The sequence below is a fragment of the Mya arenaria genome, chromosome 10, assembly GCF_026914265.1.
Source record: "Mya arenaria isolate MELC-2E11 chromosome 10, ASM2691426v1".
Classification (NCBI taxonomy): domain Eukaryota; kingdom Metazoa; phylum Mollusca; class Bivalvia; order Myida; family Myidae; genus Mya; species Mya arenaria.
In genome coordinates, this window is record NC_069131.1 from 9190471 (window position 1) to 9204718 (window position 14248).

General features: G+C 35.3%; 1 protein-coding gene across 1 annotated transcript; it reads left to right on the forward strand.

Moving 5' to 3' along the window:
• The first annotated feature begins 1604 nt into the window (after positions 1-1604).
• On the forward strand, positions 1605-14106 carry LOC128206497 (acetylcholinesterase-like). Its single transcript, XM_052909009.1, has 11 exons — positions 1605-1967; positions 2436-2591; positions 3198-3360; positions 3924-4109; positions 6066-6274; positions 7279-7444; positions 8059-8237; positions 8796-8922; positions 9407-9575; positions 11021-11202; positions 11761-14106. The coding sequence occupies exons 1-11, from the start codon at positions 1725-1727 to the stop codon at positions 11904-11906; spliced, it is 1926 nt and encodes a 641-aa protein (XP_052764969.1). The 5' UTR covers positions 1605-1724; the 3' UTR covers positions 11907-14106.
• Positions 14107-14248: the final 142 nt, after the last annotated feature.

The window sequence follows — 14248 nt, forward strand, 5'->3', positions numbered from 1 at the left end:
AAACAAATTTATCCAATTCATTCAACCACTAGCGGATCCAGGGGGGGGGGGGCGCACCCGGCGCACGCCCCCCCCCCCCCCCTAAAATTCCCGGAGCTTACATGTTCTTTGGTATGGAAACAATAAAATATACTATATTTTCCTATTTTTTCTTCGCTCGCTTCGCTCGCGTATCTTTATACAACATTGCCTTTTGAGATGTACTCGTACACAACACAGAGTGCACGCAATTTAAACATTCACGCCTTCCCTTACTGTAATAATTCGGCACTATATAACATGATCATGTTGATGCGCCGTAAAACCCATACAAACAAACACATCAGTCAATTAATTTCCTTTGGGTACATTTATACGACAACAAATATGGCTGCGCCGTCAAGTCCCAAACGCCCCAAGAAACAGAAGAGTTTGCACAGTTTCTTTAGCAACAAAGAAAAAGAAAGAAGGTAAGCAATTTTAAATTGGTTGATCTAGGCAAATATGACTTGTTCACTGTTCCACCATGCATGTAGATATGATGCAATTGGAGCATATGTTTGTCGTTTAAATATCACGGATTTCTTCAAGCGCCGTGGATATTTGCCTCGAATCAGAGAGATAAATACTGAACGTACTTGATTGAAATTCATCAAGAACACGCACAGGAGTACCATGGGCCAGAGCCGGTTCAACGCTCTCATGCTACTCTTCATTCATAGGGACATAAAATTGGATATTGAGGAAATTGTGAACATCTACGCCAGGAAATATCCTAGGCGCATGCTACTGATAGATCCATTGTGCGAATAGATACACATAGATAGCTATGCACTTAGAATATGTTGAATAGTAAAGTATCTGAACATGGGTTCACAATTATACATGTATCTTCCCTCGTTTTTCCCGCTTAACGAAAATATACAAATTATATAAGCCACTTAGTCGTCCTAATAGAAACCTCGTTATGATATTATAACTATAGGTATGCCCCTGGATCTGCTAGTGCAACCTTTAGAGTGATTAAAAGTTACGCCCCCCCCCCCAACCCAAAATCCTGGGTACCAACACTATCACATGCGGCTCAGGGGAGGGGTACCCGATGCCCCACCCCCTCCCCAAATAGTCAAAGATTACTTTTTATAGCTATACAGTAGGAGAAAAAAGGTATTTACGCCCAAAATGCATCCGATTTCAGACTAGAAATTGTTACTTGCGGGGCAAGTCAAACGGTTACGCCCCTAAATGATGCCCCTCTTACGTCGAAACCTGGAACACCCTTGATTATTAAATTCAAAAAAATAATGACGTCTTCTTACTGTTGGTGACATTAAAGAGTAATGTAATTAAGGTAACCGCTGCTAGAATTATAGTTGAGCTTATTGCCGTTTTGACTATGCAAAAAATACCATTCGGAACTCCTCGGCCATTTTTGTTGTTTTCGATAAAATAACCGAGAATCTCCGAAAGACAAAAATACGATTATTAGACAAACTGTTAATACGTTGCTTTACTTTTGAATGAGTAAAAGTAAAACATTTAAAAGGCAATCATAAAAGACGTTGAACACTAAACAACGCTTTTCAAAATGTATAGCTGGCTCTTTTGTCTGGTATTTTCATACCTGCACACCGGTTACCTGACTAATGGTCACGTGACAAGTTTGTGTATACAATCGGATTTCACTCAGGTGTTTTCGGATTCAAAATGTACAAACTATCAGAAATTACATAAAAATCGTAAAAATGACGAAGAAAAGTCTTCTTACAGTAACTTGCCTTCACTTTACTGTTTTCGTTCTGTCAATTATCTCTGTAAATGCTCAGTATCACGTCCTCGTCAGAACAGAACATGGAGAGGTTGAAGGGTTCACAGTCAGATCTCAGTATGAGGCGTATGACAGGCGAAGGGTTAACGTCTTCCTTGGAGTGCCATACGCTAAGCAGCCAACACAGTACCAGGACTGGAGAAGGGAATTCCGATTCAACGTAAGATTTTTATAGATGAGCTATTTTTGACTTTCGGTCCAGCCAAGAATGGTGTTTATCCCCGCCAAATGCTCCCGCACCCAAGGGACCCTAGGTAAGCCAAAGGCCCATTTCCCGCTATTATTGGCGCTAAGACAAAACCACCGCATTCACCCGGCACTGCGGGGCCTCCTGGAAGGTAAAAACACAGCCCATTTCCCATTTACAAATACAAATCAACAGCAATAACAGAATCAATTTACTGCAATATTCATCATAATTATTTAGTCATTGTCCCAGTTCATACTGACAATAAAAACCTAGTTTGCTAGTTTGACGTTTAGATCCAGCATTCTGGATAACAATAAGTTGGAGAAGAAATTAATGTAATTATTCGACCTTACTTCAGACTTATTGATAGTTGTACAAGTGTACATAGTGGTGTCAGTTACTACATGTTTAAATGCCATTTGTACATGACCATTTTAGAAACCAGAGAAGCCTTCTTGGACTGGGACTTGGAAGGCAGACAAGTATGGCCCAGCGTGTCCCCAGCTGCCATGGTTTGTGAAGCAGACAGTTCCCAGCTTCAGCCGTGCAGCGACCAGCGAGGACTGCCTCTACATGAACATCTTTACCCCCAATGTAAGTAACTAGCTTATAAATAATATACTTATGATAAGTGCTTGCTTATAATTTATAAAATTACTAAATCAGTGCAAAAATGGTAAAACATTAATTCTGGCTTCCATAACTTTAATGTTGATATATATTTTTTTGATATTTACTACACATTAAAGTTGAATATATAACGTGCTCCCTGAAGTTCTCTAGCTGGTAACATATCTGAGATAATGAACCTTTAAGGAATAAAAGGATGGCATTATATTTCAGAAAAAACTTTGAAAGTTTTAAAAAAAAAACAGTGTTTCTTTTTCTTACCAATTTGAGGCCTCAATTCAGCTCAATTTTAAAACATTATTTTCTTCCAAAAATTTCTGTAAATACTTTCCTTGTTTTATTATTAATTTGCTATATCAAATGATTGGAGTCCCCCATGGCAATTCTGTTTGGAAAAATCCGTGTATTCTTTAAAAATTAACTAATTATCACATTCTTGAACCTTTTCTGCCTATTTTAAAGTTAATACAATCTTGAGTACTCAGCCATTTTCACCCCAATGTTCCATGTTTAACCCCATTAAGGACCTTAAAACATGCACAGTGACCATGTATGACTTTTTCCTGACAGGCGACAGATGAACAGCCAGTCGCAAATCCTAACCTGTTTCCAGTGATGGTGTTTATCCACGGGGGAGGGTGGACAATGGGGGCCTCCCAACAGTACCCAGGGATCTTCCTAGCTGAACGCAGGGTTGTTGTCGTTACATTCAACTACAGGCTTAATGCTCTGGGTGAGAAATTGTGTGGTTTACTCAAGATTAAGATCACATTATCTTTGTCAGTTTGTTAGCATTATAGCTGCAATCTCACAGATTGACCTTTTTGACAACTTTTTATTCTTTTGTCTTGGAATGAACCATTCTTTACGTTAATATCTGGAAACTAGTGATATAAGACTGGTGACACAGCATCAGATCGCAGTATTTAATATTTATGTTCGAAAATTGAAGTTTTGTGGCCCAAAGCATCCCTAACGCTTTATGAAAATTGAGCTTTTCGGCATAAAACATCAATTTTGAACGTAAATATAAAAAAAGCAATCCAATATCTTGTCAGCTGAGTCAACATCGCTGGTTCTCAAACATTAACGAAAAAGAGCTCATTCTTAGACAAAAATGTGTGTCAAAACGGTCCATCTGTGAGAGTGCAGCTTTACTGTAAAGATAAAAAACAAGAATGTTTTATATGGATATTTCCTTGCCTCTGATGACAGTGTATTATAAGCCCAATGTATTTTTGATGCTGCAATTTAGTACATTCAATAATTGTGTATACATGTTTTTCCTTTTTACAGGATTCCTGAGCACAGCCGATCAATATTCCCCGGGTAACTATGGTTTGTGGGACCAACACAGAGCCCTGGAATTTGTGAAAGAGAACATTCGCAGTTTCCGTGGTAATCCTAACATGGTGACCATATTTGGGCACAGTACTGGAGCTGCAAGTGTGGGCCTACATTTACTGTCTCCAAGATCCTACAGTAAGTGGCGTTAGCAAAGTTTCAGATTTAAACGCTCAAGATTCGGCCAGGTTGTTATATTGGAGAAGGAAAAGAAGAAGAAAAACTTTTTATTATTATGCTTTCCTGTTCTTAATAGGGATTTTTCTATGAAATCAAATTGATATTTCACTGTATTAAACAGTGAAACTACCCATTTGAGTTCTTACTGTTTTGAAATATAAGCTCTTTTTTGTGTCCAAATACAACCTCAGCGCTCACACTGCTGGGACACTATTTTATTATAAATTTCTGAAATAATGTTAGGTTTACATACAATTTGGTGCACTTTTCTGAAAATAAATGACATTTAATATTTTTAGGCATATAATACAAAGAAAAGTTGTTAGTTTTATTGTAAGATCGCCAAATAGTTTACCTCCTGAACAGGCCTCAAGAAAGTTAGCTTTGGTGCTCACTTGGTGTAATATATTGCAATCTTACACTGAAACAAACAGTTAGCCTCCATTTATTCATAGAAATGGTATATAAAATTGTATGTCTGAGGTAGGCCAATATTACCCTTGAACCGACATTTCAACATAACTCAATTGAGATTTTATACAATATAAGCAGACTTACTCTCAAAAAAGTTTGACCCATTGTATACAAATGTTCTAATATACTGAAAAGGATTAATAAATGTCGAAAACAATGGTTCTTATGAAGAATACCGAGTTAAATTTGAAATGAAGGTGTAGGAAACATGGTATTTCTTCCTTATGAGACGATAGTACATTAGAGTAAATCTTTAGCACTCGCCAATCATTAAATATTTTTGAGTTTTCAGCTTTTTAATACACGGTTACCATTTTGTTATCAGTAATTTATATTTTCCATAAATGCATTATTTAGAAAGTATTAAAGGGTTATCTCTCAAAAGTTATGTTTGTTATACAATGTTCATGTGTAATTAATTTTGAATAAGAGTGTCACTTTAAATCATCATAAATATGACAACCTATTAATACATATTTTTAACACAAAGTACATTCAAGTCAGTCAAAAATGAAAGTTGTGCAAATTTCAGTGTTCTCAATAAGAACCGGCTGCCGGTCAAAATGGACGGTTCAAATGGCAATAGGGCCAGTTAAAATTTGGAAAACTAAATGAATTTTCAGTAGAATAAGTAGAAGCTGGTCGTTTACTTTACCATTTGAGACGGTTTAACCAAAACTTATTGAGAACCCTGGAATTTAAGGGTGTAACTAAATTTCATTACTTTTCAATTAATATAATAAATGAATTAGAAATAGTATAGTCTATACAATTTTACATTTGGTAATATTTCAATATTAAAAATTAAACGTCTGTCTTCTATTCCATTAAATAACTCTGTATGGCAGAAGATTTGATAATCATTAAATTATTTGTGAATAAAACATTTGCATGACTCACTATATATCATTTACCTATTATTATAAAATGTTATTCTACTGTTATTCTATAAATAAATTACTATGTAGAGTCCCTTTCATTGACCTACAGATAGTGAATTCAATATTACCTCCAAAATTTCATTGGGAGTTGTGTCCCTTTTATTGTGATATTCCAAAATTCAAAACTTACTTTTCATAGTAAAAAACACTAACACTTATTGCCATGTTGTCATGTTAATGCATATTAATCATGCGAGTGGTCTAGTGGTTGAGGTGTCAGTCTGTTGCCAAAGAGGTTGTGGGTGCGTCCCCACTAGGGGTACCTTCTGATACTTCCACCACGGACCTATAAACCAGGTCCATACTTCCACCTATGGTTTAAAAAATCCAAGTGAACAGAGTATTGCTTAAGTCAAAGGTAATGGAATTTGGGGTATTTTCAGTGAGTCAGTCGGGCCACTGTATGCTAAAACTTTTCAAGGAACATCAAATAAATGTTACATATAACTCATAAGAGTTTCATTTCTAAATAATATGGATATAATTGTTTCTTTTCCAGATTTGTTCCATCAGGCCATTATGATGTCAGGTTCTGATCGAACCCAATGGGCCGTTCTGCCGAGCAGTGACGATGCAAGTTATTATGCCTCGGAGCTTGCTCGTGAGACAGGGTGTCCACCCAATGATAATTATCGGTTGATCAGGTGTCTGCAGGAATACCGCAGTGCCGATGAGATTGTGAATGCCTCAGCTAGGGTCAGGGTTAGGGTAGGTGTTGATTTTTATGCCCCCACAAAGTGGCGGCATATAGGGTTGCCCATGTCCGTACGTACGTCTGTCTGTCTGTACGTACGTACGTACGTCCCGAAGATTGTTTCCGATCTAATTCTTGAAAACCGTTTGTCCAATCCTCACCAAACTTTACATACATGATTGTGACCATAATATCTTGATCAAGTTCGATAGCCATGGAAATCGCTTTTGTCATTTAGGAGTTACGGCCCTTTATTTGCAAAAAAAGACTTGAAAAATACGTCCCGAAGATTGTTTCCGATCTAATTCTTGAAAACTGTTTGTCCAATCCTCACCAAACTTTTAACACATGTTTGTAACCATAATACCTTGATCAAGTTCGATAGCCATGGAAATCGCTTTAATCATTTAGGAGTTAGGGCCCTTTATTGTATGAATATTTTCACCTCTTTTTTAAATTCATAGCAACTGGTTGGATATATGATGTTATGACTCAAAAAAGATTTTCATATTAGTGACTTAAGTTTTCTGGTTTTTGAGATACAAAATAAAGTTTGTTTGGTGCCCGTCAATGATTAATCTATTATATTAGATCACCCTGCAATCATAAACCCTTGCCATTGAAGGGCGGTTACAAAAGGCTTGTTTGTTGTCAATATACATTTAAACACAAGTAGACTAAAGACTCAAAATCCTGTAACACAAGATAAAGAGAACTTTAAATGAGACTTTTACACAGAATCAAATGAGACATGGTAGAAATACATGATATTTGGATTACATGGAATATTTAAACAGATCCAGGGAGTTCTCTTCCTGGTGGTGAATGGGCTCACAATAGACCTTCTTGACAGAGCAGCCTGTGATCCTTGTGGTCAATGGGCTCACAATATACCTTCTTGACAGAACCGCCTGTGATCCTGGTGGTCAATGGGCTCACAATATACCTTTTTGACAGAACCGCCTGTGATATTGGAGCTAGATATAAATTTATAATATACCACTATTGCCCATTCTAGGAGGGTACGGTAGGGAGCCCATGGAGTCCAGTTGTTGATGGCCCATTCCAGGGCTCACAGTATGCCTTTATGACCGACCAGCCCAGAGATATGCGTTCACAGGGACGTTTCCAGAAGCTACGAGTCATGGGAGGACTCACCAAGGATGATGGATCATATTTTATACGTAAGATTTATCATGATTTCTAATTATTTAGTGATTTTATTCTCTCTTTTACCAAAGGAAGAAGTCAATCATTCTTATAATTCCGATCACCCTTAAATAGCTTCTTACCCTTTGATAATAATAACATATCAATAATGTCACTACCCTGCGCTTGAGTGCAAATATAGGGTACTAAATTTTAATACTGACATTGACAGTTGTCTGAATTTCTGCTTCTGATTGTGTATAAAATATGTTTCTTTCTCCCTAGCATGCCATCCCTAGCAAGAGAGCCTTATGCCAACCTAGTTTGGCAACATACTTATAATTACTCTGCTTCTTCGCCTACTAGTAATATATACATAATCTGACCCAAGCCAATGTGGTGACACTAAAGGTGGGACTGACACCAACACAGGTTGAAATGTAAGATCTGAATGAAGATTAGTCACTACTTTCTTATTATTTTTAATTATTGTACGTTCTTGACAATGTGTATTTTCCCATTTCTTTCTCTCATCCTAACGGACATACCATTTGCTCCCACAGGTCCAGATGACTATCGACTCTGACAACATATTTTACTCTTGCCCAGCTACTTTACATTTGTATAAAACATAATTCTTTTCTCCCAGCAAACATGCCATCACTCCAAGAGGGCCTATCACCAACTCAATTTGACAACATCCTGCTGGAGTTCCTGCGTGACCAGAATGTGAAGGACATGGTGAACGCCCTGGAGGCTCTCCGGTTCGAGTACTCGTATTGGCCACAACGCAGCAACTACTCCTGGGTACGCCAGGAGATGATGGATGTAAGTAGTCAGTGGCATAATGAAAGTCAGTATGATACTGACATAAGCATGTGTGTAACATTTGATTGAAAAATGAAAGAAACAGATTGCCAAACATTGCAAGTCTAGGAGAAAATAGAAGAGCAAATGTCCCGAGTCTGTGGCTGATGCTGATCATAAAAAATAGTTCAGCCATGCTCCAAGAAGCTTTCAAGTAATGCTGAATTTCATGTTCAGAAAACTATTTACCTATAAGAAACAATAAAATGCTCAATCCCTTCCATGATATTCAAATAAAACTTTGTATGCATGTTACCAGAGACAGTATGCATATTTATAGGAAGTGGAATAACTCTGACTTATAGAGTATTGCCCCTTGTTTACTGAAAAAACAAGGGAAGACAATCGTTTGCTTTTACTCGACATCGCTCTTGATAAATTTACAACCAAATTCATTATGTATTTTATTAATAAACTATGATTTGCAATATATCTAAAGGTACGTTTTTACAATGTGTCAATATTCATATTATCTTAGTTCATAATCGCCATTAATAAGGCATAATCATACTTTTCCAGATGATGTCAGACTACCTGTTTGGTACAGGGATGGACGAGACACTGCGTTCCCAAAATCTCTACAACAGAACCTATATGTATCTTTTTAACTACAAGTCAAGATACGACTATGTCCCGACCTGGAGAGGTATGTGCCTTCTGATAGATCTATTTATTGTTAGAAAAGATATATGTACTGCAATCTCAGAATCTCTTCAATAGGGTGTACATACATATGTATCTGCAATACAAGTTACAATAAGTGGATGGGCTCTGTTTCAGTTCAAGTACAAGTCACAAAAATGATATTTGTTGCCATTAAATTTTTTACATGTGTGAGTACATGTATTATAACCAATGTCAGAATTATATTACATATACAATGTAATTTAAAACAACACCATGAAAATATATATTTTTGTAAAACCACAAAATTTCGTGCCAAGTAATAATTATACGATTCACAGTATGCACATGATCATGAATTTTATGAAGGAATGTACATGATATTGGTTCTTAAGATTGCTTTTATATGTACATTTCTAATCAAAGGGAGGGTAATGATATTCTATTCCCTTCCACCCCAGCAAGCTTAAAAGGAAACTAATTTCAATGTACTGGTTACTGTCCAGGTGTTGCCCATGGTCAGGAGCTGCAGTACGTGTTTGGTTACCCGTTCATCAACCAGACATACAGGGACCTGTTCGGAGTCTACCCACGTCAGGTGTACGACATCGACTTCACAGACAGGAACATCAGTGAATACATGATCAGCCTCTTCACAAATTTCTCCAACTCAGGGTATCTCACAGTTTATACCTTTTCTTTGTATAATACTTTTCAAGAATGTTGAGACATATTTGTCATTGCTATAAATGTTAATATTGCATTGTTAGAATGGTGAACTATGTTTGTTTTTCTGTATGTTCAGTGTTAAAAATGTCAAGAGAAAAGATACATGTACTGTCATCTAGTTTATAGCCTTAAAAATGTTGTTGATTTCAAAATCTAATATAACTGTGATACATTCAATTCTTAAGAAAAACTTCTAATATAAATGTGATGCATTCAATTCTTAAGAAAAACTTCTAATATAAATGTGATGCATTCAATTCTTTACAAAAGCTTCTAATATAACTGTGGTGCATTCAATTCTTTACAAAATCTTCTAATATAACTGTGATGCATTCAATTCTTAACAAAATCTTCTAATATAACTGTGATGCATTCAATTCTTTACAAAAACTTCTAATATAACTGTGATGCATTCAATTCTTAACAAAATCTAATATAATTGTGATGCATTCAATTCTTAACAAAATCTTCTAATATAACTGTGATGCATTCAATTCTTTACAAAAACTTCTAATATAACTGTGATGCATTCAATTCTTAACAAAATCTTCTAGTATAACTGTGATGCATTCAATTCTTAACAAAATCTTCTAATATAACTGTGATGCATTCAATTCTTTACAAAAACTTCTAATATAACTGTGATGCATTCAATTCTTAACAAAATCTAATATAATTGTGATGCATTCAATTCTTAACAAAATCTTCTAATATAACTGTGATGCATTCAATTCTTTACAAAAACTTCTAATATAACTGTGATGCATTCAATTCTTAACAAAATCTTCTAATATAACTGTGATGCATTCAATTCTTAACAAAATCTTCTAATATAACTGTGATGCATTCAATTCTTTACAAAAACTTCTAATATAACTGTGATGCATTCAATTCTTTACAAAAACTTCTAATATAACTGTGATGCATTCAATTCTTAACAAAATCTTCTAATATAACTGTGATGCATTCAATTCTTTACAAAAACTTCTAATATAACTGTGATGCATTCAATTCTTTACAAAAACTTCTAATATAACTGTGATGCATTCAATTCTTAAGAAAATCTTCTAATATAACTGTGATGCATTCAATTCTTAACAAAATCTTCTAATATAACTGTGATGCATTCAATTCTTAACAAAATCTTCTAATATAACTGTGATGCATTCAATTCTTAACAAAATCTTCTAATATAACTGATGCATTCAATTCTTAACAAAATCTTCTAATATAACTGTGATGCATTCAATTCTTAACAAAATCTTCTAATATAACTGTGATGCATTCAATTCTTTACAAAAACTTCTAATATAACTGTGATGCATTCAATTCTTAACGGTGACATCATTGTACAATATCCACACAGAAAACTTGAATGCTTGCTTATACAGGAACCCTACAGATAGTAAATACACAGTGAGCAACTTTGGTAACATACCTTGGCTGGAGTATAACCTACAAAACCACAGTTATCTCGAGATTGGAAACAAGACACAAAACAGGGTGAACTTTCGACAACGGCAATATGTCTTCTGGCGGGAATATTTCCTGTCTATCACAAACAGGGGCCAAAGTGAGTTTTTAAGTAGCTCTGTACTAGTCTGTAATACCCATACTTCTGATCCATACCTCTTATTGACTAATCAACTATAAAACTGTTATCTTTATACTTTGTACTAATTTAAACTGTGCTTGAAGGATTTGTGACCATGCTTTCACCACGGTGTAGTTAACATGCAGTTGCAATCAAACATATACATTTTTAAATCTTGAATGTGCATGTATGGTGTGCTTTCAGACACTTGCTCCTCTGTAATCTATTTAATTTCGCATAATAATGTACAATGCGGATATACATATATATCACAAATTCCTTACCACTGTTTTGTGATGTGTGCATTAGCAAGATAATTGTATTATCATAGCTATATACAATGTCAACTTATAAATTTTCGCAACAGATCAAGCTTTGAAGCATGGTGTATATGTGTTCAAACCTTCTCTGATTAGTAATAGTTAGTTAGCTGTTTATGTAAGACTTTCTATTAGACCGATACTATTTCTGTATGTTTCAATAATAATTTTAAATGAAAGTATTACTGAACTACGTAGCTGTCTTTGTATTTTTCAGTTCTAACCACCACCACATCCAAACCGCTGTCAGAAAATGAGTTCCAGATTGCGACATATTCTGTCGGAGCGCTGGCCGCAGTTCTGCTCATCATTTGTATAGCACTGACCATCGTTATATGGAGAATGAGACCCAAAGACTACTGATCTACTAGTGATAAACATGCTACTTCATACTCTCTGCAAACCTCCACATACAGTTTATGTGTTTCATAGCTTCAGACTTTCCATAAACCTGTGTAACTAACAAGTTTTGCTCGCCTTTGCCTAGAATGAGGTCAAATAACATGGCTACTATGGTGAATTAGTGTTTATGGACTGTATAGATAAATTTTTGACTATCCATGGGTCCTGAAGTCAAAGTGTATCATGACATTTGATTGTATGTAAACATGTAACTGGAGTTTCCATATGTCAAAATATTCCTTAGAATAGAGAGTGAGCTGTAGTAATGTTAAATTTACAACAGTTAGATTTGATCATTAGAATTATTGTTAACATTTACTTGATTATGATGTACAATGTACTTTGATAAAGTTAATACTAGATCACTTTTTAATGAGAGTACACATTTATTAGTGTACACATTTATTACATGGCTGATAAACAATAACTTGTGGCTTATTTGACAAAAAACAACACACAGTATAATAGCTGTACCCTGTCATATGAAGAAAGAGACATGGTGAAGTCCAAGATGAAGATGTAGAACAGTTACAGGGCCATAATATATATCGAATACCCTACCATACACGTGTGCATCATAGTAGTGCTAACTCTTAATGGTTCCAGTGTAGTAATTTTTAGAGATGCTGGACTTCTCCCAATAATATGATTGTAAAATTTGGTGAAATGAAGTGTTAAGGGGTTAAGCCTTTTGCAGTATAAACATATCATCATCTGTTTATTTCCAGGATTTTAAGTCTCAGGTTGTTATTCTTTCTCTAAAATGTTGAAATCATTGTAACTGTTGCGTTTTACTGTTGAATCGCCACTAGCGGTTCAAGATGGGGGTGCACATGGCACCCTCTCCTAATTTACTTTTAATTGTAATGTTGGAGAAAAGAGAAATTAAATATGCCATTTCGGACTAGAAATTGTTTAAATAGTCTTGGGGGAGGAGTATAAACAAAAACAATGCCCCTGATGGCATCCATTGTTAAAGAATCAGTTTATTTGCAATCCACTCATGAAACTGTGATTGTCATATGTATATGGTAGCTAGTTATACAATATAATATCAACAACTCGTGGACACTCGGGGCAGACCTTAAAAGTGATTGTCATATGTATATGGTAGCTAGTTATACAATAAAATATCAACAACTCGTGGACACTCGGGGCATCAACAACTCGTGGACACTCGGGGCATCAACAACTCGTGGACACTCGGGGCATCAACAACTCGTGGACACTCGGGGCATCAACAACTCGTGGACACTCGGGGCATCAACAACTCGTGGACACTCGGGGCATCAACAACTCGTGGACACTCGGGGCAGACCTTAAAAGCTTGAGTTACCCAATGTTATATCTTCTTTGCAAGAATGCTTACAAATTGGGCTTTTAAATTTCACATATATGTGTTATGCATAAATGTTGGACTACTACAGACATGAGTTACTCTTGTTCCATTTTGTTTTTGGAAATTGAATATGAATGTGGAAACGGCTGCTCAAATCCTTTGACAAATAACTGGCTTTAATTTTCACACTGTTCTTTCCATACATGTTTGTTAGTCTCAAGCAATATCCATATCTATAAATTCATTGTTATTCGTATGTTTTAATAATCCCATACTCGCATATATACTCACTGCTAACATTCCAATACTTGATCATTGTACATAGCCTTTTTATAATTACTTTCATTTTATAATATATTATTAATCTTTCATATCATTTTAAATGTTTGTTTTCTAACTTTTATTGATACTTAGTATCTGAGGTGGAAATATATATATATATTAGTCTTATTCGAGGTCAGTTTTTAAAATTGTTATCACCATTTGTTAACGTTTAAGGCATTTTAAATACATGTATGTAAATTCCACTAATATTTCATTTTACATTTTGGATTCGGTTCCTTTTGCGTAAACAAAACAATGTCAATCAATGGAGATCGCATGGTTGGGTTGCTATGTACGCCATTTTAAACGATATAATCAGATAAATTCCAAGAGAATAATGATCGGGCTCATATAGACTGATACACTGTATGATTCATATCATGCAAGGTTCGTGATACAAAGATATTTACCATATTTATATGCATTTGTAAATTGTGCAAATATGTAAAATATGTGCACACGATTGTATTTTTAATAAAAGAAATCTTAAATCCTCAAGCTTCTATGTGTTTTCTTCCCTTATTCTGATATTGCTATCAGAAGGACGCATTTCAAGTCATATATTTTTCTCAAAGGGAATGTATCACAATATTTGAAATCTATATTATAGGTTAGTTCTTCGTGGTATTAACATGTATAT